The sequence below is a fragment of the Gymnodraco acuticeps genome, unplaced genomic scaffold (genome assembly GCF_902827175.1).
Source record: "Gymnodraco acuticeps unplaced genomic scaffold, fGymAcu1.1, whole genome shotgun sequence".
Taxonomy (NCBI): Eukaryota; Metazoa; Chordata; class Actinopteri; order Perciformes; family Bathydraconidae; genus Gymnodraco; species Gymnodraco acuticeps.
This window is the reverse complement of record NW_022991180.1, coordinates 2,888,461-2,911,785: the sequence shown is the minus strand read 5'-3', so window position 1 is coordinate 2,911,785 and position 23,325 is coordinate 2,888,461. Positions and strand designations below refer to the sequence as shown.

The following is a 23,325-nucleotide window of genomic DNA, read 5'->3' as shown; positions in this document are numbered from 1 at the left end:
AGAGACACCCTTCACCACACACACTCTCTCACTTAAAGCGTTGAAGTAACAGTCGAGTTGGAATACAAATGTAAGCTTTGAGTGGCGGCCACATGCATGAATACTAAAAGGAAACTAAACACCGCTTCTGTTTGGTAGTGTTTCCCTCACAACAGTCGACAAATCGAGTCAGGAAATGAGAGCATGCATTCCTGTTGTTAAACGCTCAAGGAAGGAAACAGTGTATTGAAAGTAGCAACTTTTTTTTCTTTTTCAGATACAATTATTTACATTGTAACCAAAGACAGTGTCCTTGAAACGAGTACAAACTTTTTTTTTTCTCCACTTCCTGCGATTTTTGTTTTTCCAAATGACAACCCAGAAATATTGTATAAAATAAAAATATCAGCTTCAGGGAAAAAAGTAGTCTAAGCATTTTTAAATGTCCATTAACCGCTATGTACAGGAGTATTTACAATCTAAAATTCCATTCAGACCAGAATTTTGTAATCAGACGCAGTAAACACAGTAGCAACTATGTTCACTGCCGCCTACAAACCAGATACAACTAATCTGCTTTTACAGGTATGGCTGTCATTCAAATCAGTGATCGTACATGTGAGCAGTACAAGACAGAGGCGTTTGAAGATTAATGTGCACAAATACAATGACACCAAAATAATAAATTAATGGGAGCTTAATGAATGTTGTGTAGACTAAAACATGAAGCTACATGTGGCTGGACATACAGAAATGTGGCACCATCAGTAAATCCCCAATGCCAATTAACATGAGAGAAAAAAGCAACTGTTCCGCATATTCTTTGTCCAGCCACTGAGCTGTGTCATATGGGATATATCTTAATGAAACAGGATGGGAAACTTTAGACACAAATGGTATCTCACTAGGTAAAAACGTTGCATTTACAAACAGGAGGAGAAAGCATTAAATTAAATACATTTAAAAAGAAAAAAATAACTTCATTTCAAATTCAAAAAGGAAGCACAACCATCACATGTTTGAGTAATTCATCACATCTGTTATACCTGTGAGTTTCAATGCATATTGTTATTACAAACTCTTGATTTAATTTGAATTTAAAAACAAAGTAAAATAGGACCAAATTAATGATTTGTAAGAATGAAAATGTAAATTCTTAATGGCGTGTAATTTCCAAGGGCCTTTATTGTTCAAATAAAGGACACCCTATCAAAGCAAGCATGTCGCGCAGTCCTTTAAAAGTCATTCATGAGATGGGTGAGGAAAAAATGCCCTGAAGAAAAACTTAAAACAAGTCTAAAAACATATAAGATACGCGCATAACATTGCGCCTACGCAACTTGCTAACCCGCACCGTTTTACAAAATTAACGGGCACAATTAAAACATAAAAATCAAAAAATTTAAAAAAAACTCTGCTTCCCTTCAACATTCAAGCCAACTGCAAACATTAGGCTTAACGGGTGTAAGCGTCCAAAATCATTCCACACGAGTTTACATAGAGACGTCATTGTGTTTCATGCTTATCAATGATTTCATCCTTGGCTTTGATGTGGATGAGATTAAAATGTAATGATCCATAACATTTCATTCAGAGGTTTACACTCGGGCTAAGTGACTGGGAATGAGACCATCAGACCGTTAAACCTCTTAAAGATGTTTCAAGAACACGTCTGTGAGTCCATTATCATATAAGATGATTCCACGGATTATTATGACACGTTAGCCTCTGCCTGATTCCCAGGAACCTGAGGATGAATCTCCTGACTAATCAAATGTGGAACTGAAGAAATGTGATGTCTGTCAGCTAGCAGGGCTTTGGTTCGGGCTGTGCTCCAGAGAGGGAAACTTTTTGTGAGTTCACGTCTTCATCGGTAGCAATTCAGAGTGAGCGCAGCATTTGTTGATCTGGTGAAGTCAAAGGAACGCTGCTGAGTCTCCGATGACCCTGTGGCTCCTGTCGAGGCACCAGAAGAACCCGGGGTCACTTTAATGTGCAGAGTGTGAGGTCTTGGTCTGGCTGTCTGTTAACAGTGATCCAGGTATTCGATGACCCGGGTGATGGACTTCTGTCCCGTGGTGCCCATCGCACACTGAGAGAAAACAGAATGAGAAAGACAGAGTTTGAGGAAACCCACTACTGTACTTGTTCAGTCTTTAGAAACAGACGGCAAACATTTTGGAGGATGTTTGAGCTTCTGTTCATTAAAAGGGGATATTTATGAAACAGATGGTTCCAGTCTTCAGCTCTGACGGGATGAGTCACTTTCAAAGCTGCTGCAAAATGCACATCTGTCCAGTTTAATAATAAGGCTGGACTTATTTTTTAATTATCCTCCGTATCACTACTTGAATCAGGCTGCCTGGATACACAATAATTAATTGATAACCATTTATTTGTCGTATTGTGTGTGATAATGACACATTACTTGCACAGAGGCTTTATAGAAGCTAAGTGCTTTTAGACTGGCTAAGAAGCTAATGAGATATTTTTGATCACAGGGTCTTTTTATATTTGATTGGTTTTTACAGCCATTCCAGACAATATTCACAACTAAATCTCAGGGTTAATGAGATAAACAGAATAAAAGCTTCCTTTAGTATTTTCTGAACCAAATAAAAGGTGCCCAAAAAATGAGATTGAGAACTGCAGTTGTGTGAGAACCGTCAAAAATGTTTACTTAATAGAGAGCACTTAATAAAGTGTTTTTTCCCTCAATAAGTCCAATTAAAGCTCCTTTTGTGACTTCAGTACAATTTGCCTGGAGCTTTGATTGCATTTACACTTTGAGATGAATACAGAAAATACTGATGTTGATGAAAATGATTGCTATTTTTTTTAGGAAGGAGAATGTATTCAACGTGTCCCTAGAGCTCTATACCATAATTTAATTCTAACAAGTGCCAGTCATCGTAATGAGGAAAGCATTGCTGATGACAGAAGGTCAGTCTTTACAGTCATACTCACAGTGAGGTTCATGAAACTCAAGAACTTCTTCAGCATTTCTGTCATGATGGAGAAGTCCCCTTTAGGTAGATGCTGTCTCACAGTAGTCAAATTTATCTGAGAGGGGCAAAAAGGTGGGTGAGCAACGACATAAATATCTTTGAGTGGGGAAATAAATCTTAAATCATAAACTGTGTGTGTGTGTGTGTCTCACCTGGCTTCCCTGGCAGAGGCAGCCCAGCAGCAGAGCGGTGTAGGAGGCAACAATGCTGTCCTCCATATGCTTGCCTGAGTGCTGCAGAGCTACAGCAGACACAGGGGAGATAGAAAAAGATTCACATTTCACGGATACATACACTGCGTCTTTCTGAAGGTTTCAACCTATGATAGTAAGAACTGCTGAAAATAAATGTTGGCTGGAAACATTGCTGTGAGAGCAACTTTGCAGCGATAATTCACTTCCCAGCTCCTCAACAGGCTGCACTGTGACACGTCCGGAGATTAAAATAGTCAATAGGGCATTTTTTTACTGTGCCGTTTGGCTCGATGGAACAGCAGAAAGAAAGCAGGTTTGCATTTCTCAACCTGTGAACAGCAAAGTACATGAGCTGCTTTAAAGACACATTGGTTCAGTTGTGTTTGCACAATTTATTTAAAACATAGAGAAGCTACATGGCAAATAAATAATGTGGGTGTAGAGTGGGTACTAGTGATTGTTTGTATTATAAGTTACTTTCTCAATGCATTATTTGCTTTTTGCAATGTAAGAAAATGGTAGAAATGTTCGTTGAGAAACTCGGTAACTGAAATGTGCTTGAAAAATCACAATTTATTTAATGTTTCGCCCTCAGTAATTCATGTCAAACTCAAATACACAGTGGGCCAAAATAAAAAAATCGATACTAGTCGAGGGCCGGACTGGTTCAATGTTTATTGCAGAACTTATTGAAATGAACTTATTGCACATATTAAACCTGGAACTAACAAAGCTTAAATTATTGCCTATAAAAACAACATGAAATATTAAATAATCAGTTGCATTCATTTCTTATGATTACATTTTTCCACAGGCCAACAACAGCTTCAAAAAAACTATTTCTATTTGTGCTGCTCTGTGATGCTAGCTCAAGCCAGATACTTGGCATCTCATCTTGGGTGCAAGTTCATCAATGTTTGGGCTCAGGCTCTGAGCTGAGGAAACCCTCAGGATGGAGTGAAGGTGTGCGTGCAATATACCGGCGGGCCAGATCTAATAGTAATTAGAAATTATCCTGCGGGCCGAAATTAAATCCATCAAGGGCCTGATTTGGCCCCCGGGCCTTGAGTTTGACACGTGTGCTAATCCCTTCAGATCATAGACTGTATATATAAATGGACGTAGTGTCCGTGACGTCACCCATAGGATTCTGCAGAGTTGCCGTGAAGCCCTTAGTAGGCGGAGTCGGCCACTAACGGCTCGACTGTGACGTCAGAGTCTAATCCCGCCTGCTCCAAATAAGGGCAAAGAGGCGGAGCCGAGACGGGACCTGCTGCCACCGAACTGGAAGTAAACAGAGCTAGCTCAGGCTAAGAAGCTAAGCTAACATGAAATACATGCATACCAAGTTACTGCAAACAGTGTAGTTCCCCTATATAAACGTTACATTCATAATCAAATGAGACAATCTGCAAGAGAATTAGCTATATTTTATTATTCTTAATGCTTGTCATTCACATGTTAAGAAAAGACGGATTCCACCGCCCGGACCTAATGGAGCCGCAGTGGGCTAGCTCCGGGACGCCGGCTGGAGCTAGCCCCCTGCGGCTCCGTTAGCTCCGGCGGCCACCACTGGGATAATTGGGTCCCCTATTAACATTTGCTCCCGTTTAGCATTATGGGCGTCATAGCCATAGACTATAAAAGTCTTACCCAAGGCTGAATCATAAACTAAAATGTATATGTATGTATAAGGTTACGTCCTTAGCTGGCTAATAAGTAGCAAGCTAAGCTACCAAGCACACAAACACCTGCGAACGGGGTTAACATGTATAATATTATCATTTTAGACTTCTTGGAAGTTCTGTTAGTACATTCAAGCACACAGCACAACATTTTAATTGTCTGGTATTTGTAACAATATTCCCTATTCAACACGAACACGGCTAAAGCTAAAGGGTCAAGTACAGTACTATGACTAACTAACGTTGTAGCCTCTATGATTGTAGCCTAGCAGAGTGGACAAGTTGCTGTTAGCTGACAGTGAGGCATGTACGTGTCCATCAAAGTGACCACGCCCTAATTTATGCATAACTTTAAAGCTTAATATTAATTAAACAGATGAGTTGAGAACAAATTCACCCCCCACACAGTAGTCATGAAGGGGGAATCTAACTATACAGAGAATATGGTTTTTTGAACCACGATGTAAACATGTTTATTTCTGCTGTAAAGTTGGGCATTTTAACATGGGGTCTAAGGAAATTGCTCCTTTCTGCAGACTGCTCCTACTGGCCACTAGATGAACTGCAGTGTGTGGCACTTCCGTATTGGCGTCCCGGCTCTTCCCCAGAGTTTGCCACTTGCTTCAGACCCAGTGTGTATACACCCTGTATAAAGGCTTTGCAATCCTTTGTTATACTGTCATTTGTGGACCTAAGACAATCTCTCACATGTAAGATTTCTCTTGCTTCAGCCTTAATTAGTTGAGAAGCAAGAAAGGTAATGAAGTTGCCGCTACACAGCAATCATTACTGCAACATTAAAAACACATTTCTATCTTGATTAAAACTCCAGCCAGAGCTCCTCTTACACAGACACAACTTCAAACGTCTACCTTTATTCAGATCCAACTCTTCCTCTTCCTCCTCTTTCTTCTCGTCCTCTTTCGTCTCTGTTTGGTTGTCGTTGGGTTCGGCTGCCACCCACTGTATCTCCCCCGACGTCTCCTTCCACTCTCCACTTTTGTCGAGTGCCGGCTTTGGCGCCTCGCTGATGAGGTCGTCCGTCTTGGCCTCAGCCAGGATGGCGGCGCGCTCCCTCTCAAGTAAGAACTAGGATTTAAAGAGAAATAAACAGATGTGACTCCAAACACAAACTTTTTAATTGGCACAGCAGATCTTTATTATTTCAGAGGGTATAAAGGGATAGCAGTTAATCATGATAGCAAAGATACTGCTTTGTGGCCGGTCAAAAAGCAACTGCCAAAACTCAGTTGACAGTAAAAGCTCATTTTGAAGTTAATCACTACTTTACGCTCAGAGGTTCCTTTTAGGCTTTCAGAATGAAGCGCTAATGAGGAGAACAAGTCAGGGGAAAGTTATGTCAATATAAAAGCACCATGTTTGATAAAATGTCATATCTATCTTGAAAATCCGAATCCACAAATGAGTATGCATCGATTTACACGTATCTTCAGGCTGTTAAAAATATGCAACATCGGACTTTTACTGAAAATGCACTCAGGGGTTCAGCTGACGGTTGTGTGGTCGTGCATGTAGCAGAGAGGGGATATTTGAAATGATACGGCAATATACCCTCATCCATATTCATTATGCATGTATTAGAGTAATGCTTCCCCGGGTGAAACACCGTCTCACCCGCTTATTCAATACAAGGTCTTCTTTGTTTTCTCACGGCTGTTCTTCACTAACAGTTTCTGCTCACATTTTCACTTCAAAAGAAATGATGAAAAATATACCTGCAGCCAAGACAACAAGAACGCTGTTAAAATATTCATTAGTCCTTTCACAAATCCTACCTGCACCAGGGCAGCCAGAGCACCGGAGGGCTTGGGCTTGACAGGATCGTCTCCCTGAGACTCAGCAGCGGCGGGCGGCAGTGCGTTCGCCGTCTCTGCTGCTGTCGGGTCAGCCGGCTGCAACAGGCTGTCTTCCAGAAAGCTGTCGTCCATTATGTACTCCATGTCCACCAGGCAGTGGCGGTTTCTGGAGCTGTACTCCACCAGGTTGATAAGTAGACCAAGACCCTGGTACACACAACACAAAGAAATACATAAGACACATGTATACGTAGAGTATCTGTTGAGCAATTAGGTGTTCTGTCCATGAGCGCTTTACCAAAACTCGCACGTCGAACCGCTGCTCCTGGGGGATGAAGCGTGGAACTCGGAGGACGCAATTCAAAGCAGTTACGGTAAGCTGTTCCTGCTCACCCGTCTTAGTGCTGCCCCACTCTGCAGATTAAAATAACATCATTATTGACCTCTGCTAATACTAGTCAATACCCTGCTAAGCACCTGAGTGATTGACAAACGATGTCATATCACACAATCAAACTTCGGTTTAATTCAATAAACTGTGCTTCATTGTTATGCACCACCTCAGCAACAATAAGTCATAGTACTGACTCATTTCCCAGCTCTGAGTGGCTAAACTTGCCAGATAGAACAAATTAGGAACAAAGGCAAACAAATATGAGTTGGTAGTAAATCAGAATACCATTATCGTGGGTGAGGTTGAGCAGCACTCCTATGACGGCCCGCATGCAGTCCTCCACAGCCTTGCCAACGTTACTGAAGCTGCAGTGGGGCAGCGCTGCCCCCGACAATGACAGAGAGCTGTTATTTAGCGACCTGCTGTATCGCTGAATCATATCTTCACAGTACCGCAAAGCTCTGGTGAAAGGGAGAAAAACATACCGATGAGAAAAAAAAGCTAGAAATAGGCACATTTTGAGGAAAAACGAAAAATATTTAAAAACTGTTCCTCTGTGTACGGCACAACCCTGAATGCCATTTTGTGTCTTCTAATACAGGAATAGCAAACCAAGCTTTATCAGATCTAAACTTGCTGATCTTTATTGGCTCTGACGCTAACAATTATGATAATCGCCTAATTCTGTTATCGTCCATCACTTTAAAAGGTCTGTGATTTACTAATTGTTCCTTTAAATCAAGATGTTTTTGAGTAACAGACCCAAACGGAAGACAACACACCTGAGGACAGCGTTTAATGCGAAGAGTACACTAGTGGCAAAAAAAGTACAAAGACAAAGTGAACTGTTGTTGTTTTAGTCAGGTTCTCAGAATGTGTGTGTGTCCAGTCAATAATAGCTCCGAGCTGCATCCTGTGCTCACCTGGCGGAGGAGACGATGAGTTGTGATTCTTTGTAGGCAATCAAGTACGCCTGGTTTTCTGGGTTCTGCACTGTCACCTGTTGGCAGAAGAAAGAAAGAGGAAATCAATGGAGGGGAAAGTACATTAAGGGGCAGAAAATGAGGAGAGACACTTTCTTTTGGCACAGATCAGTGACATTTTATGTGACATTGAAAAAAAACATTCCGTCTTTCATAAAGGTAACAATAAAAGTTACCATCCACTCCGCAGGACTCAATTACTTTTGTCCTTTAGCATGACTTTTGCACGACTTTGGTGGAAGAGGACAATCCCAACCTGACAGAGCAGTACTTACACTTTCAAGTACTCTCAGACAGCGCTCCGCTCCCCATAACGATACGACCAGGTTCTCCTTGTCGTCCTCTTGGCTCAGGTTCTGCACATACTCCTTAACTGTGACACGCACAAGAACAGAACTATCAGACACCCTGACAGGTACATGATACTCAGCAGGTCTGGTTTGACATTGGAAAGGGAATCTTTTTGCAATGTTACAGAAGTATAGAGACTTCAAAGCTGCCCACACACCTACCTTTGTCTACAATATGGTCCAACCCTCCCAGAAGTCTCAGTTCTTCTTTGAACCAATCCCCTGCTCTCTTGGAGGTTAGAGAGAGCAGAGTTTCCATGGCAAGGTGGCCCGTCTACAACAGGAACAAAACTACTTGTAAAATCTGCAAACCCTGCATTCACTTATTTGGCAGCTGGACAACTCTTTTGGAACTTGGGAGACCTTGAATCTGACAGTTTTTAATAAGGACATTAGCAAATTTTTGATAATATTATCCTGGAGTGCATACATGATAAGATGACACCCAACATTTAAGATGACTGATATGGATGTTAAAAAGGAAAAAAATGTAACAATGTCATCACTTCAAGATATTGGGGGAATTAAAAACCACTTGTGTTTTTATTGAAACAACTAATTTGTGATTGCAGTTCCACAGAGTAATATTCATGGGATATTCACGTCCTTCTTTACATTAACTTTCATAATAAAACTGTTCAAAGGACAACTAGGAATAGCACATCTACAAGCATCCATTCTTTGCAGATAACATTATCTTTCAAACAGGAGTTTAGTAGATTCAAAGGTGGGGCAGGTAATTCACTTTAGAAACACTTTGCGTTATATTCCATGGAATGCTCTTAACATCCTGATAGCAATGAATACATTAAATGCTTTGACAATACATACATAAAAACATTTCATTTGTGGAAGCCGTAGTTCTGTAAAAAGCACGACCAATCATTTTAGCCGGCCCGGCTAAAATGACTGGATGGCCTACCTGCCTGTCAGCCTTCCATCTGTGCACAAACTTATCTCGTGACCTCATAGGACACGTGCTCGTTCGTGTGTGTTGGAGGAGGGGCTCTGTAAGGAAGTCTGAAGGAAGGAGCAGATTTTTTTCCGGCTGCGTACTTTCAAATTCTAGCGCACTCCAGCTGGTTTCTCCATTCCTACCTTTAACTTTTCAAAATATAATTTCTAGTGCTGTCAAAATTATCGCGTTAACGGCGGTAATTAATTTTTTGAATTAATTGCGTTAAAATATTTAACGCATTTAACGCACGTGCCACCAGTGGCAGCGCCAGGGTATGGCTGGGGTAGGCTACACCCATACCAAGAAATGGCTTAGCCCCACCATGAACAATGATGTTAAAGGAAGCAAAATAAAGTCTGCCAACTCGCGGAGTAAATTGCACAGACAGCAGTTAGTAAGATTGATTTCAGTAGCCACGGTTTTGAAAACTTTTGTCACGTAGTGATCGTCTTCTCAATAGAACATCTTTGATAACGGCGTGGTGTTGTTGCAGGAAGTCCCGACGGAGAATACTTTTGCTGTAGTACAGGGGTGCACATAACTGGTACGCAGGTTATGTGTGTAATCTGAAATGCGTACCGTCACTTGTGTCACAAAGCGCATTTGCGTACCGACGTACTTGTGAAGCTTTTCCAGAAGGCGGTTAGATCACCGGACGACAGAGTCGGTCTCCGTGTGCACAGACAGGGCTGCTGTTAACGTCGGTCTTTACAACGGAATTGTGCCAAAACTACACCAACCGGCTGCGGAGGGAGACTCCCCCCCCCGCCCCCCTTCACTGGAGAACTGCGCTAAAACAGCTGATCACAACGTTCACACTCTGTGGTCACGAAGTACTCCACTAGCTGCCCCCCCCCCCTCTGTCGACTTTCCTGAAGTACTCCCCCGTTGATAGAAATCAACACGTAATGAATTAAGACCCCACGGTTTGATGATTGATAGGTGTGTGGGTTGTCTTTCATTTTGACACGCAGAAATGTTTTATAATAAACATAGATACTGTATGTTAAATGGATATATCCGCCTTCTTTCATTTATCTTTCCATTCCCACAACAATATACATCAATAAATGGCATATTTTGGACATAGTTTGAATGGTGATTAATCATGATTAATACATTTTTAAGCTGTGATTAATCTGATTAAAAATTGTAATCGTTTGACAGCCCTAATAATTTCTAATAAAGCCATATAAGTATTTATGAAAAGTTGCTTGTTGAAAAGAGACCATTGAAAACTTGATATGTGGTTTATGACTAAGTACATCCAGCAGTGAAGATTTTTAGTTATATTTATGTTGTTGTTCAAGGACAACCCACCGTGATGTTTTCCAAGTCGAGGTGCTTGTTATGCACGGTCTCACACAGCTTCCTGATCTTCTCCTTGACCTTTTCCACCTCCTTGGGAGTGAGCTGATCCTGGTGGGCTGAGTATTCTTGGTCTATCTCCAGCAGCTTGATCATAAGCTCCAGACAGGCCCTGTCCAGATCCATGTTAAGACGATCCCGACTCAGAATGTACATCAGGGAAGCCGTGCACAGACCCAAGTTCTGATAGGAAGATAGAGAAAGGCTATTTTGAAAAAGTGTATGTTGTGTGTAGAGCATACAGAGGTGAGACATGATCTTCAATGACAACCTGACACTGGGAACATTCGAATACATGGCCACTATCACCAATGCATTCAATCATTTTGACCCTTTAACATTATAATTAGATTTGTATTAGAATGGTGAGGATTGAGGTCCTTTCCAATTAATTTTTTTTTGGTGTGTCTATTCAATGTTATGAATAAAACAGAAACCAAGGTTAGTGAACAAGAGAAAGTGGCTGCAGTTTTACTTTTACAACTGTAAATGTATCCGTCTGTTTTAAACTCTCAAACCAGAACAGGCAGAGACAGACAAGTTTTGTTTTTGTCGAGTTTTGAAAAGAGAAATAGAAATTGAACAGGAAAAAAAACTCACACATTAAAAAGGCAATTATTAAACTGTACTGAATAATACCTGGATTTGAATATAACCATTTCATAATTAAGACATGAATAACTCCAGGCGTGCAACCTTAAAAACATCCTATTCATTAGCAAATATTGCGGAGGTGTTGAAAAAGATATGAGAACAAACACACTCTCCAGATGAAATGGAACATTTTCTTCTGCTCTCTAACACAGATCACACAGCCAATGCAAGCTAACTGGGCCAGATACAAATAAATAAAACTGACATGTCGACAGCAAAGACTACCATTGCAGGTCTGCATATCCTGTCAGAAAAATCCACATCATAAGGCAGTGATATATATGGAACAATATAACTATATATTTAAGTGAATTTGTAAAAACCTAACAGACACAATTTCAGACAAAAAATGCTTGAGTTAATTGATAATTAGTTTCTGAAACAACTGAATCAGAAAAGTATCTTCAAAACTCAGAGCCCCCTTATTAGAAAGGGGGTGGAGGAAGGCTCCCCACAATTATTTTATTTATTTTAGTAGCAGCTAAGTGCATTAGCTAGGGATCACTGTCACCCTGTCATCTCCCATAAAACACCCTGATTCATAGCTTTGGAAGTGAACCTTAGCAGAAATCATTTCCACCAAGGACACGAGTAAGCAACAGAAGCAGTAATCAATCCAACATGGCAAACACATTTCCATTTGTCACTTCTTTACAAACATTTTGCGAGGCAGATAACAAATTGAAATTGAGGCAGTAAGTTACTGACTGTTACTGACCGGGTGTTGTGGAGCATCACTGAGCATATTGAAGACTTCTGCCACTTTCCCTCTGGCCCGCAGGTGCATTCTGAAACCGGGCATGGCACAGCGCGTGGCCAGGCTGATTATACTGCAGAGAGAGAAAGAGAGAGGAAGGGGAGCAGAAATGTCGGGTTAGCCACTCAAGTGAAGGAGACAAAATGTGGCAAAGCCTACTTCATCAATGAATATCACCATTTGTGATTTATTTCTGCTACATGTTCCCCCTATCCTCTCTCTGCATGTGTAAAGACTGAAGCCCTGAAGTATGCATGAGTTTATGCAGCTTTTTCTGAAGTCAAGGTTGTCTCTCCTGAACGGATTTCATTTTCTTAACTGAACGGCTGTGCACTTTATGATACTGCAGAAAAACAAGAGTTTTATCTCAGCATATAATACAAAAATAATAATAAAACCATTGAAATTCATAAACAGTAAAGTGCAAAGACGAAACTAAATATAGGTTCATAAACTGCCTCTACAGGGCTCATTATGTATGTGATAAGCTACCTAACTTCACTCCTTCCACCTTTGAATTCCATGCCGTCACAGTAACCCATCCTATACAGTTAACCATTGTTGTTCTCTACCGTCCACCAGGCGCCTTGGGGAACTTCTTGGAGGAATTAGATAATCTCCTCTCACTCATCCCTGAAACTGGCCCTCCCGCTGTACTTCTCGGAGACTTCAACCTCCAGACAGGGAAGATAGACTAACTAACATCCCTGTTAACCGCCTTTGCTTTCTCACTGTCTCCGTCCCCACCGACTCATAAAGCTGGCAATGTCCTTGATCTCATATTCTCAAGGAACTGCGCTACTTCTAACCTCTCTGTAAACCCGCTCCACACATCCGATCACTTCTTCATTTCATTCTCTCTACCCCTTTCCAAACATAACGAACTAATCTCTTCTCATCCTGCACTTGTCCGCCGTAACCTTCGCTCCCTCTCCCCCTCTAGCTTGGCCTCATCGGTGCTCTCAGCCCTCCCTTCCTCTGATTCGTTCCATCTCCTGCCTCCAAACTCTGCTGCAGAAACTCTCCTCTCTACTCTCTCATCCACTCTGGACTCGCTCTGTCCTCTCACATCTCGGCAGGCTCGTCAGTCCCCTCCTGCTCCCTGGCTAAATGATGCACTGCGTGCTAATAAAACCGTCCTTAGGGCAGCAGAGCGGAAATGGTGGAAATCCAAACACCGTGACGACCTCCTAACCTATCAGGCTCTCCTCTCCTCTTTCTCTGCTTCGATCTCTCAGGCAAAAAGCACTTTCTTTCAAGATAAGATCCAATCTTCCTATTCCAATCCTAAAAAACTATTTTCCATCTTCTCCACCCTCTTGGACCCTCCAAAAGCCCCTCCCCCCTCCTCACTTCTGTCAAGCGACTTTGTTACCCACTTTGAAAAAAAGGTTGATGATATTCGCTCTTCTTTTTCTGACTCACCTTTACTCACCGCTGGGTCACCAGACCCTCCTTCCACCAACACACTTACCTCCTTTTCCCCTCTCTCTCCAAGTGAGGTTCTTACCCTCATTACCTCTGCCCGCCCTACCACCTGTCCTCTGGACCCTATCCCTTCAAACCTCCTTCAGACTATCGCTCCTGATATTCTACCGTTTCTCACCCATTTCATCAACACTTCTCTAACTTCTGGTCACTTTCCAAACAGTCTCAAGGAGGCAAGAGTAAACCCTCTCCTAAAGAAACCCACTCTCAACCCGTCTGATGTTATAAACTACAGGCCTGTCTCTCTCCTCCCGTTCCTGTCTAAATCACTTGAACGCACTGTCTTTAAACAACTCTCCTGTTATCTCAATCAGAACAACCTTCTGGATCCGCACCAGTCTGGTTTCAAGGCAGGTCACTCCACAGAAACTGCTCTCATTGCTGTCACGGAGGAACTGCACACTGCCAAAACTGCATCCCTCTCCTCTGTCATCATCCTGTTGGACCCGTCTGCTGCATTCGACACGGTGAATCATCAGATCCTCCTTCGCACTCTCCAAAAACTTGGAGTTTCAGGCTCTGCACTTTCCCTCCTCACCTCATACCTGAAAGACCGTACCTACAGGGTGACTTGGAGAGGGTCTGAGTCCGACCCTTGTCAATTAACTACGGGGGTCCCTCAGGGCTCTGTTCTTGGTCCCCTCCTCTTCTCCCTGTACACAAACTCACTCGGATCAGTCATTAGCCCGCATGGTTTTTCTTACCACTGCTACGCTGACGACACCCAATTAATTCTGTCCTTTCCCCGCTCAGAGACCCAGGTCGTCGCACGCATCTCTGCTTGTCTAGCTGACATCTCTCAGTGGATATCTGCTCACCACCTCAAGCTCAACCTTGACAAGACTGAGCTGCTCTTCCTCCCGGGAAAAGATTGTCCCACTCTTGACCTAACAATCAACATCGGCACCTCAGTTGTTTCCCCGACTCAGACTGCAAGGAATCTGGGTGTGACCCTAGATAACAACCTGTCCTTCACTGCAAACATAGCTGCTACAACCCGTTGCTGCAGATACACGCTTTACAACATCAGGAAGATACGTCCCCAGCTGACTCAGAAAGCGACTCAGGTTCTGGTCCAGGCTCTCGTCATCTCACGCCTAGACTACTGCAACTCCCTCCTGGCTGGTCTACCTGCATGTGCCATCCGACCTCTGCAGCTCATCCAGAATGCAGCGGCTCGTCTGGTCTTCAACCTTCCTAAATTCTCCCACACCACGCCGCTCCTCCGCTCCCTTCACTGGCTTCCGGTAACTGCTTGAATCCACTTCAAGACACTGGTACTTGCTTACCATGCTGCGAATGGATCTGGCCCTTCCTACATCCAGGACATGGTTAAACCGTACACCCCAGCGCGTGCACTACGCTCTGCATCAGCCAAACGACTCGCTGCGCCCTCGCTGCGAGGGGGACCCAAGTTCCCATCGGCGAAAACACGTGGGTTTGCTGTCCTGGCTCCAAGATGGTGGAATGAGCTCCCCATTGACATCAGGACGGCAGATAGCTTGCACATCTTCCGGCGCAAACTGAAAACTCATCTCTTTCGACTCCACTTCGAGCGATAGAACTATTAACGAAGCACTTATATACTAATAAAGGACTGGCTTACCTAAAGCCAGTTGAGTAGCACTTGAAATGTTTGGCTCTATGAAACCTGATGTACTTATATGATTCTGTTTTCTTCAAGGTTGTGTCTTCCTGGTCGAATGTACTTATTGTAAGTCGCTTTGGATAAAAGCGTCAGCTAAATGCAATGTAATGTAATGATAACGAAAACATTTGATAAATAAAAGCCCATTATATTAAGAAATGGTCTTCACTGTTCGTATACAGCATATGAACAAGACTCTGTGGTCTCTAGAAACACATTTACTTTGTATCTCCAGGTCCTGCTGTGCTTTTAAAGGAGAATTTTTATTTATTTATTTAGGGGTCGAATTTCAAAGCTTTGATCAACTTAAGCACCTGATAATGAAATAGCTTTGTAAATAGGCTATGCTTATACTAGGTGACAGATGTCAGGTGCTTAAACCACTCAAACAACTCAGTAAGGTACTTGGCACTCACAAGTTAGTACGAGCTACCAGAGAAGGTCATCTATGTCGGAGCAGTCTTAGAGCATCCAAGTGCTATTATGTAGAACTGCACAAAAAGGCAGCACTTAGTATTTTACTCCACTTACCTAAGGCATCTGGTGTTGAGTGGCTGACTGCTCTTAAGCCCAGTCTCCAGGTACTCAAAATCATCAGTGAACTCTTGATTTTCTCCAAACTCCACCACGTCATTGAAGTGCTTCACATGCTGCACCACCGTGTATAGCTGGTGGAAGGGGAGTGGGGTTAATTACAGCTAATTGGGAAGCAGTGCATCTGTCCAGATTCACAATCAACTCACACATAAACACACACACACCCAGTGAGCGCTCTCTCTTATTGTTAAATTATTCACCATTGGTTCCATTAACAGCAATAGCTGACTGTGCTAATACCCCTCATCAACAAAAACTCAGCATGTGGAGTTCGGGCCTGATCAGCAGTTGCCTCTGTATGTTTACCAGTGTCAACAGTCATTATTTGTGTGCACTCAGCAAAACCCATGAGGAAGCACCCGGGTTTAAGATAACCCCAGTGTGTGGTGACAGCTTAGCAGAATCCATTTTACTGCAGGGGATCTCTGACTAACAGCTTGAACTGGAGCCAGAAGGCCCACCTGTAAATGACACGAGCTGTAGGAGAGTTTAAACTAACAGCTACAGTGCTCATTTCTACCTCCAAATGACAAAAGGGTTCAATGAAACATCATTGAGCCTGATAAACATCTAATTAATACTATGTATGTTCTGCATAACCTGCATCAAATGGTGAAAGGAGCTTGGTAAAGAATGAAAAATACATTCAAATCATAGCAGCATGCAAATAAATGTAGTAAAAACTGAATGAAAATGCCTTTAATCTGCTTTTCCTCAACAAAAAAAAACATCTCAGTTTGCTCCGGACTCACCTCCTTGTGCTCCTTCCTGCATTTGAGCGCAGTTACAATATCCTGGTTGAGTCGCGTGGGGAGGGTCTCCGACTTAATGACTTTAGGCGGCGGTGGGGGGGCTTTGAACAAGCCATCATCTTTATGGGAGTTGCTGTCCTTGCTGCTGCTCGATAAAATAGCCTGAGGAAGAACAGAGGCGGAGAAAGCGGGCTCATACCAAAGTAACAAAATGTGTTTAACGACATGTCCGCAAGATTTACCACAGCTGAACTGTCTGCTAAGTCTTTAATAAGTGTTGTTAACGGATGACAGGTGAGGTAGTGCAAAGTCAAAAAAGATATATTAAAATCCCATTGTCCAGACTGGAATTAGTTCTTCCAACATTTATTTCAATGAGCGGTGGGGGAGAATTAACGCAGCAAATACAAATAAACCAGGTTTACTTGTCTGGGAAAATATATGAACAGAAGGAGACCAATTAGAGCAATTAAACAAAACTGTTGACTACTAAAAACACCATTAAACAATCTCCCGGGTTGTAGACAATAACGGAGAATGGGGAATTATAATAAAATAATATAAACAAATGGTGCGATTTATGAGTATTTGTTTCACATAAATACTCTTTTAATATTGTTAGCCTGCTTTGTTTGTAAAACAAATGCATGGATTTCAGATGAGAACTTAAACATCATTAATTCTCCCTTTCCACACTGAGAGACGCCTTTATTGGGCCTAGAGAACAACACAATAAAGCAAAACTCAATTCAATAACCACTAAAAGAGCGATATCTTACCGGAGCAGTTTGAGCACGGGACAGTGGAGGCACAGGTACCTCCTCAGGTTCAGGTTGGTTCCAGTGGCGAGCGTTGTACACGGCCTTAGCCGGTGACTGGAACCCAGAAAAAAATTGAGATTTGGTAGTTATCTAAGGGACACCAAAAGCTCAAATTACCAAATGCATGCAATCCAAACAGGAACAAAGACAATGTAGAGAAATGTGAAGCAGCATAGAGAAGTTCTAGCACAAAGCTTAAAGGGGACCTATCATGCAAAATGCACTTTTATACATAAATATGTGTCCCCGGTAGGGGTGTAACGGTTCACAAACATTTCGGTTCGGTACGTACCTCGGTTTTTAGGTCACGGTTCGGTTCTAACTTGATTTTTTACGTTTAACGTTATATTCGTTCGGTACACTTCAGTACACACAAGTACTGAACCGAAGGGCCCGTACCGAATAATTTCGGTACGGGTACGTATACCGTTACACCCCTAGTCCCCGGTGTGTCAGGGAACTCACGCAGCGTCAGAAAATAAAACCCACTCTTTTCCTCCGTACCCAAATCCTTGATAATCCATGATATGGCGTTTCATCACGGCAGTATTTAGTTTAGACAGTAGCTGCCGGGTCCCGCATGAGCTCAGCCTCCTCCTTTTTTTAATTATAATTATCAATTTTTTTTTTTTTTAAAGCTTTATACCCCAAATCAGCACTTTTGAAATAGGAAGTGAAATGGAGGGATATGAGGCATGGCTAGAATGGGTGATCTGTTTGGTATTTTGAGCAAAACACTTCATAGACATGTTTTTTATATATCTGAGAGCTATGCTATTGCCTAAAAATAGCATGATAGGTGCACTTTAAGTTATTGTTGAACATTGGCTCAATTGAAGACATAAATATTGCATGCTTCATCACGATGATAGACTGAGACGACAGCAGCCTCAGTGTGTAGCACTCCCAAAGCGGTAAGAAACATTTCCTGAAAATGACGCATTGTGCAACTCAATTATATATTCTAAAGATTACAGTAGTAGTGAAACACAAAGAATTAGAAAAACAGATAAATAACCTAAAGCCATTGTCAAACATGATTTAGATAAGCACAGCAGTATGGGTATACGATACCACAAATCCAAGCAGAGTTATGTTAATGTCACTTAAATATGAAGATGGTAAAACAATGTTCTTTATATTGAAATGATTAGCTTTGCTTGTTCAAAACTAATCAGTTTCACAAGCTAGATCAAGCCTGGCCATGGTGAAGGTCATGAAGGCAGGTTATGAAAATCAGGCAGAGAAAGAAAAATATTTCTAGGAATCTCATATACCTTTTTGGGTCCACTGAAGATCTTTTTTAGTCCACTTGCATTATCCTTGGATTTTTCTCCTGTCTTCCCTGGTCGTCCTTTTTGTCCCTCGGCGCCAGAGTCTTCAGACAAGTCAAAAGCTTCTGTTGGATAAACCAGGATTGAAAATGTTAAGCTTTTTTTTTTTTTTTAAATAAAAGTCTACAAACATCTTGATCAAAATATCACCAAAACAGCAGAGGCATTGATTCTTCAGCTAATGAGACACCAATAAAAGCTCACCTGTGTTGCTGCTGGCCTGGCTGTCCTGAGAGTCGCTGGTGTGCGGGCTGTCCACGCTGGAGCTCAGAGCCGCTAAGGCTGCAGCCGCCTTCTTGGCCTTCTTCTCTTTGCGGATAGACTCCTCATCATCGCTGTCACTTTCGCTCAGGTCGTCAAAGCCAAAGTACTTGATCTTGTAGTTACTCTTCCCAGCTTCAGGACCCTCCTCGCCCCCCTGCTCCTCTTTGTCCTCAAAGCCAAAGAACTCTAGCTTGGTCTCAGCCTTTGTCTTCTTGGTCTTTGTCTGGGTGGGTCTGAACCTGGAAAGATGCAATGAGAGGATTTGTTAAGTAGGTTAAAAACATGTATTTATTTAGCACTTTATATATTGCACTGCAAAAAGCGGTTCCAAAGTGCTTCACAGTCAGAGATAAAAATGCATGAGAACACACAGCGTGAAATCATGCACAATTCATAAAACAGAAACATTAATACAAAAACAATAAAAGGAATATTAACAACAAAAGCAGAATTAAAAGAGAAATAAAACCAAACAAAAAATGTGAAGAGGAAACTGGAGCAGGACAAACATAACAAAAAGAAAACATTCAAGCTAAACTAATACAAAGAAAACAAAAGTAGGGGTCCAAACTTTGGCACAACTTCGAAACATAAAACCTTTTAAATTTCAAGAATTGTTCCCTGTTAGGACACCATATTACTGTTGAGAAACCACTTGAGCATGATGCATAACGAGACATATTACGCTTACATTGGCAGTCTCTCCAAAGAGCTGATCTAATGACTTTAATCTTAAAAGACGTACATCTTAATAAACCAATGGTGATGGGTGAAATATGTCAAAGCTATAGGATCTGATTATGTTAACATAGTGAGTTGAAGGAACATGCATAATCTTTTCATGTCATAGTGTCAGTGTGTGTTTGATGAAAGTAGATTTAAAGACAACTTCGTAGTGATATTCCGTACATCGACGGCATTAAGATACATATATTGAAATGACTTACCTGGTGGGTTTGATCGGGGGAGCGTCTGATTTCTTCTTCATCTGGCCTGATTCTCCCAGGTCAGCAGGGGCAGCTGGGGTGACTAGCTCATCGATGCTCCGCTCAATTGAGTCCTGGATGGTGACATTGCACACCGACAGACAGGAAGGGTGCAGGACCGTGTAGTCCCGTACCCTCCCGCCGCCCCTGCCTGCGGGCTTGGCTGCTGTTTTAGCTTTGGCAGCAGGAACACTTGCGTTAGCAGAAAGGACACTGTTGGGTTTATCTTGGGCATTCGCTGTTTCAGTGGGCTGGATGCTGTTGTTCTCAGCAGGTTCAGAGGAAGTTTTGTTAGCCTTGGTGGGTCGCTGGTATTTCTTGCAGTTTGAGGCCCTCAGGATAAATGGGGATGGGGGAATGTTGTCCACTAGTTCTGGTGGAGGCTCAGCATTTTGGATTTCTACCGAAGACATTTCATCATAAGAGGAAGTGGTGTGGAAGTCTCTGCTACCACCTGGTGCATTAGTGGACAGTCTGATATTGGTGACTACATTAGAAGAGGAGATGTGCCTCTGGTACATTGAGACATTCTGTTTAACAGACGGGACTGTGTTTACCAAAGAGGCCTTGCATGCAGGCTTTTGGTTGCTATCTGATGTACTTTTGAACCTGGGTTGGTTATTTTTAAGAACCCTCTCTTCAGATGTTTGCTTGGCTGTGAATGGTAAAAAAAAAAAGATACAGGTGGTTACTTAAAAAGCGACAAAACAGCATAAAAACCTATCAAATAAACAAGGTGTAGGTAAATAATGAAATGACAGGTTGGCACCCTATAGTAAATAAACCATCAAGACAATCACATGCGTTGTTGGTTATGTTGGTCTTCTTTATGTATTGATTACTCACTTGCTAATGAGGATGTTGAGCCCTGTGCGGAAGAAACTACAGTGGCAGTCTCACTCCTCTGCACTATAGTGGTATTTGATAGCGACCCTTCTTTGACCCCAGACTGGGACACACTTTGAGTGGCAACAGTCTTGGACTCATCATCACTGTCAAATCCAAATGGGTCTTCATCACTGTCGCTGTCCTCAAGCCTGGGCCTCTTGGAAAGCTCAGACACTTCCGGTTTTAAAATAGGCCTTTTGGTACCCAACTGAGCCTTGTAGGTGGTCTCCCCCCATTTGGTGGTTAGGGTGGGCTTCTTATTGTTGAAGACCTCGTCAAATTTCGAGTTGGCCTCCCCTCCCTTGCGGTTGTACGTTTTACCAAATCTGGATGTCATGATCGGTTGCTTTATGTTACATATTCCCTGTAAATATAAGTAAAGATGAGTCAACACATCATTCGAAAGCTAGCTGGAGGAAATGTGTTTGACAAGCAAGTTCACGTTAAATAGCATATAACCCTCAGCACGGAGCATTGCACTCCATTTTTACAACAACAAATGCTCCACAATTACACTGCCAATGTTGGATTAATGAACTTGGCTTTAGCATATAAATGGTGTAAACTATGTTTGATAGCCCACTAAGTTTGCTTGGCTAGCTCGCTAGCTCATGCAGAAAAGCTTGCAAATAGAATAAACTGTAGTATTATGTGCACTACGTTAAGAAACTAAAACGCCTTGGATGAACTTTAGGGAAACTTTGACATATTGGCGTTATCTAACGTCACACTGACAGTTGAGTTACCGCTAATTCACCAACAGCTAACCGTAGCTAGGCCTGCTCCTGCTTGTAAAGTTACTCAAAAGTTAGCAGTTAGCCGTTAGCTTCCACACTGCTGATCTATGCTAACGGTAGTACTCTGTTTACATTTAGCACTTGAATGCATCCAATGTTGGAATATCGTGTTTTAAATATAATTAACACATTTAACATACACATTTTATTGCAGTGATATTAAATATCGTCGTGAGTACAAAATAATAGCAAATTGTTACCTTTCAACTCCGGCGACTAGCTGAACGTCCGCTTGTTTGTTAGCCAGCCGGCTAGGCCTGATCTCCCACTCGCTCACAAATCAAGCGGGTAAAGTCCGTTTACAACACTTGAAACCCGTCTCCAACACCAATGTGTCTCAAAAGCAATGCTCGTTACCAAAGAGAGGATGCTCAAACGCACCCGTGGCTAGTATAGTCTAAGTAAAGAGGATAATTCACACTTTTTGCATTTCGTAGTGCTACTGACGGCCATTAAAATATCCCCTCCCTCCTCGATCCTTGGCAAGACCCCGTGTAGTGAGCTACGAGAGAGGGACCAATCAGCGTCAGGGATGTTTTCCTGTGCGTCAGCAAACGTGACTCTGATTGGTTAAAAATTAAAACCATAACAAACGATAGGGGGCGCTGGATGTCCATTTTTGTTAATTTAAACTTGAAGACGTGCCAAATACAAATGGTACAGATAGTGCCGATTGTTTCTATTATTTAGCCCAACATGTATTGTTCTTTGATACGTAGATTGTGTAAAAGTGATGTCTCTGTTCACTGTTGTGTTACTTATTGGAACATCTTCACAAAATACCTTCATATGCGAAATATTTGAAATGTACACTATAGTATTGACTGATTTATGCTAAAAGAAAGTAATTTAATGTCATTCACAGATTAGACATTGACTAATCATTACCAAATGTCAAAGGATACAAATGTATATTATTAATTTTGTGATGCACTCACAGAAACCTTTTTCATTTTGTGTTGGCACTGTACCCATACTTAAAGAATGTTTGATAGTATTAACTCCAATTCACTTCATGACTAGCATAATGATAAATTCAGTTTCCAAAATTCTGATGGCAATACAATCAAAGTATATTAGGCATAATCATTGTTTTAGCAACACATGTTGCTCAACTCAAATTAAAGGTTTTCATGGGGATTATTTATTTAGTACAATTCCAATGAAAACTGTTTTGGAAATTGCTGCACATTTTTTATTTTTAGGAAATGTTTTTAATATCATTGGGTCCACAAATACATTTCCATTCACCTCTAACCAGTGGAAAATAAACGAAACTATGCATGGCTGGGCACCACAACACATAAGTAAGAAAAATAACAAGTTGTTTGTTTTTCTTTCATTTGAGTGAAACAACCATTTAAACCCCTCGGGTGCATCGTGAATGAGCAGCGTGTAGTGGTTGAATTGAAGGAGAAAACACATCTTGTTTTGCTAGTTACTGAAGCTATTTCATGCTCAATTCACTTTCAATCACATCATTCTGTTTACCAAATGTTTGCTATCTTGATCAAAACACACTAAAACATGACTTTTTATGCAGCCATGTTTGATCACTATGTGCTCACTAGACTGAACGTTCAAAGACCTGCAGCATGCTGGA

The 23,325-nt window shown here is 41.8% G+C and overlaps 1 protein-coding gene across 2 annotated transcripts; it reads right to left on the bottom strand.

The window, feature by feature from the left end:
* Positions 1 to 223: 223 nt before the first annotated feature.
* On the bottom strand, positions 224 to 22,230 carry wapla (WAPL cohesin release factor a). Of its 2 annotated transcripts, none has more exons than XM_034237855.1 (20): positions 21,923 to 22,230; positions 20,884 to 21,289; positions 19,999 to 20,692; positions 18,992 to 19,290; positions 18,731 to 18,852; positions 17,412 to 17,543; positions 16,633 to 16,794; positions 15,815 to 15,951; positions 12,109 to 12,220; positions 10,689 to 10,919; positions 8,573 to 8,684; positions 8,336 to 8,433; positions 8,001 to 8,077; positions 7,363 to 7,538; positions 6,982 to 7,097; positions 6,663 to 6,890; positions 5,739 to 5,955; positions 3,140 to 3,228; positions 2,947 to 3,042; positions 224 to 2,071 (listed from the first exon to the last, which is right to left on the bottom strand). In XM_034237855.1, exons 2-20 carry the CDS (start codon positions 21,260 to 21,262, stop codon positions 2,006 to 2,008), a joined length of 3,543 nt encoding a protein of 1,180 aa, XP_034093746.1. In that variant the 5' UTR covers positions 21,263 to 21,289; positions 21,923 to 22,230; the 3' UTR covers positions 224 to 2,005. The 2 variants fall into 2 exon arrangements, with proteins under 2 accessions (XP_034093746.1, XP_034093747.1); XM_034237856.1 differs by having other exon boundaries at positions 17,412 to 17,507.
* Between the last annotated feature and the right edge of the window lie 1,095 nt (positions 22,231 to 23,325).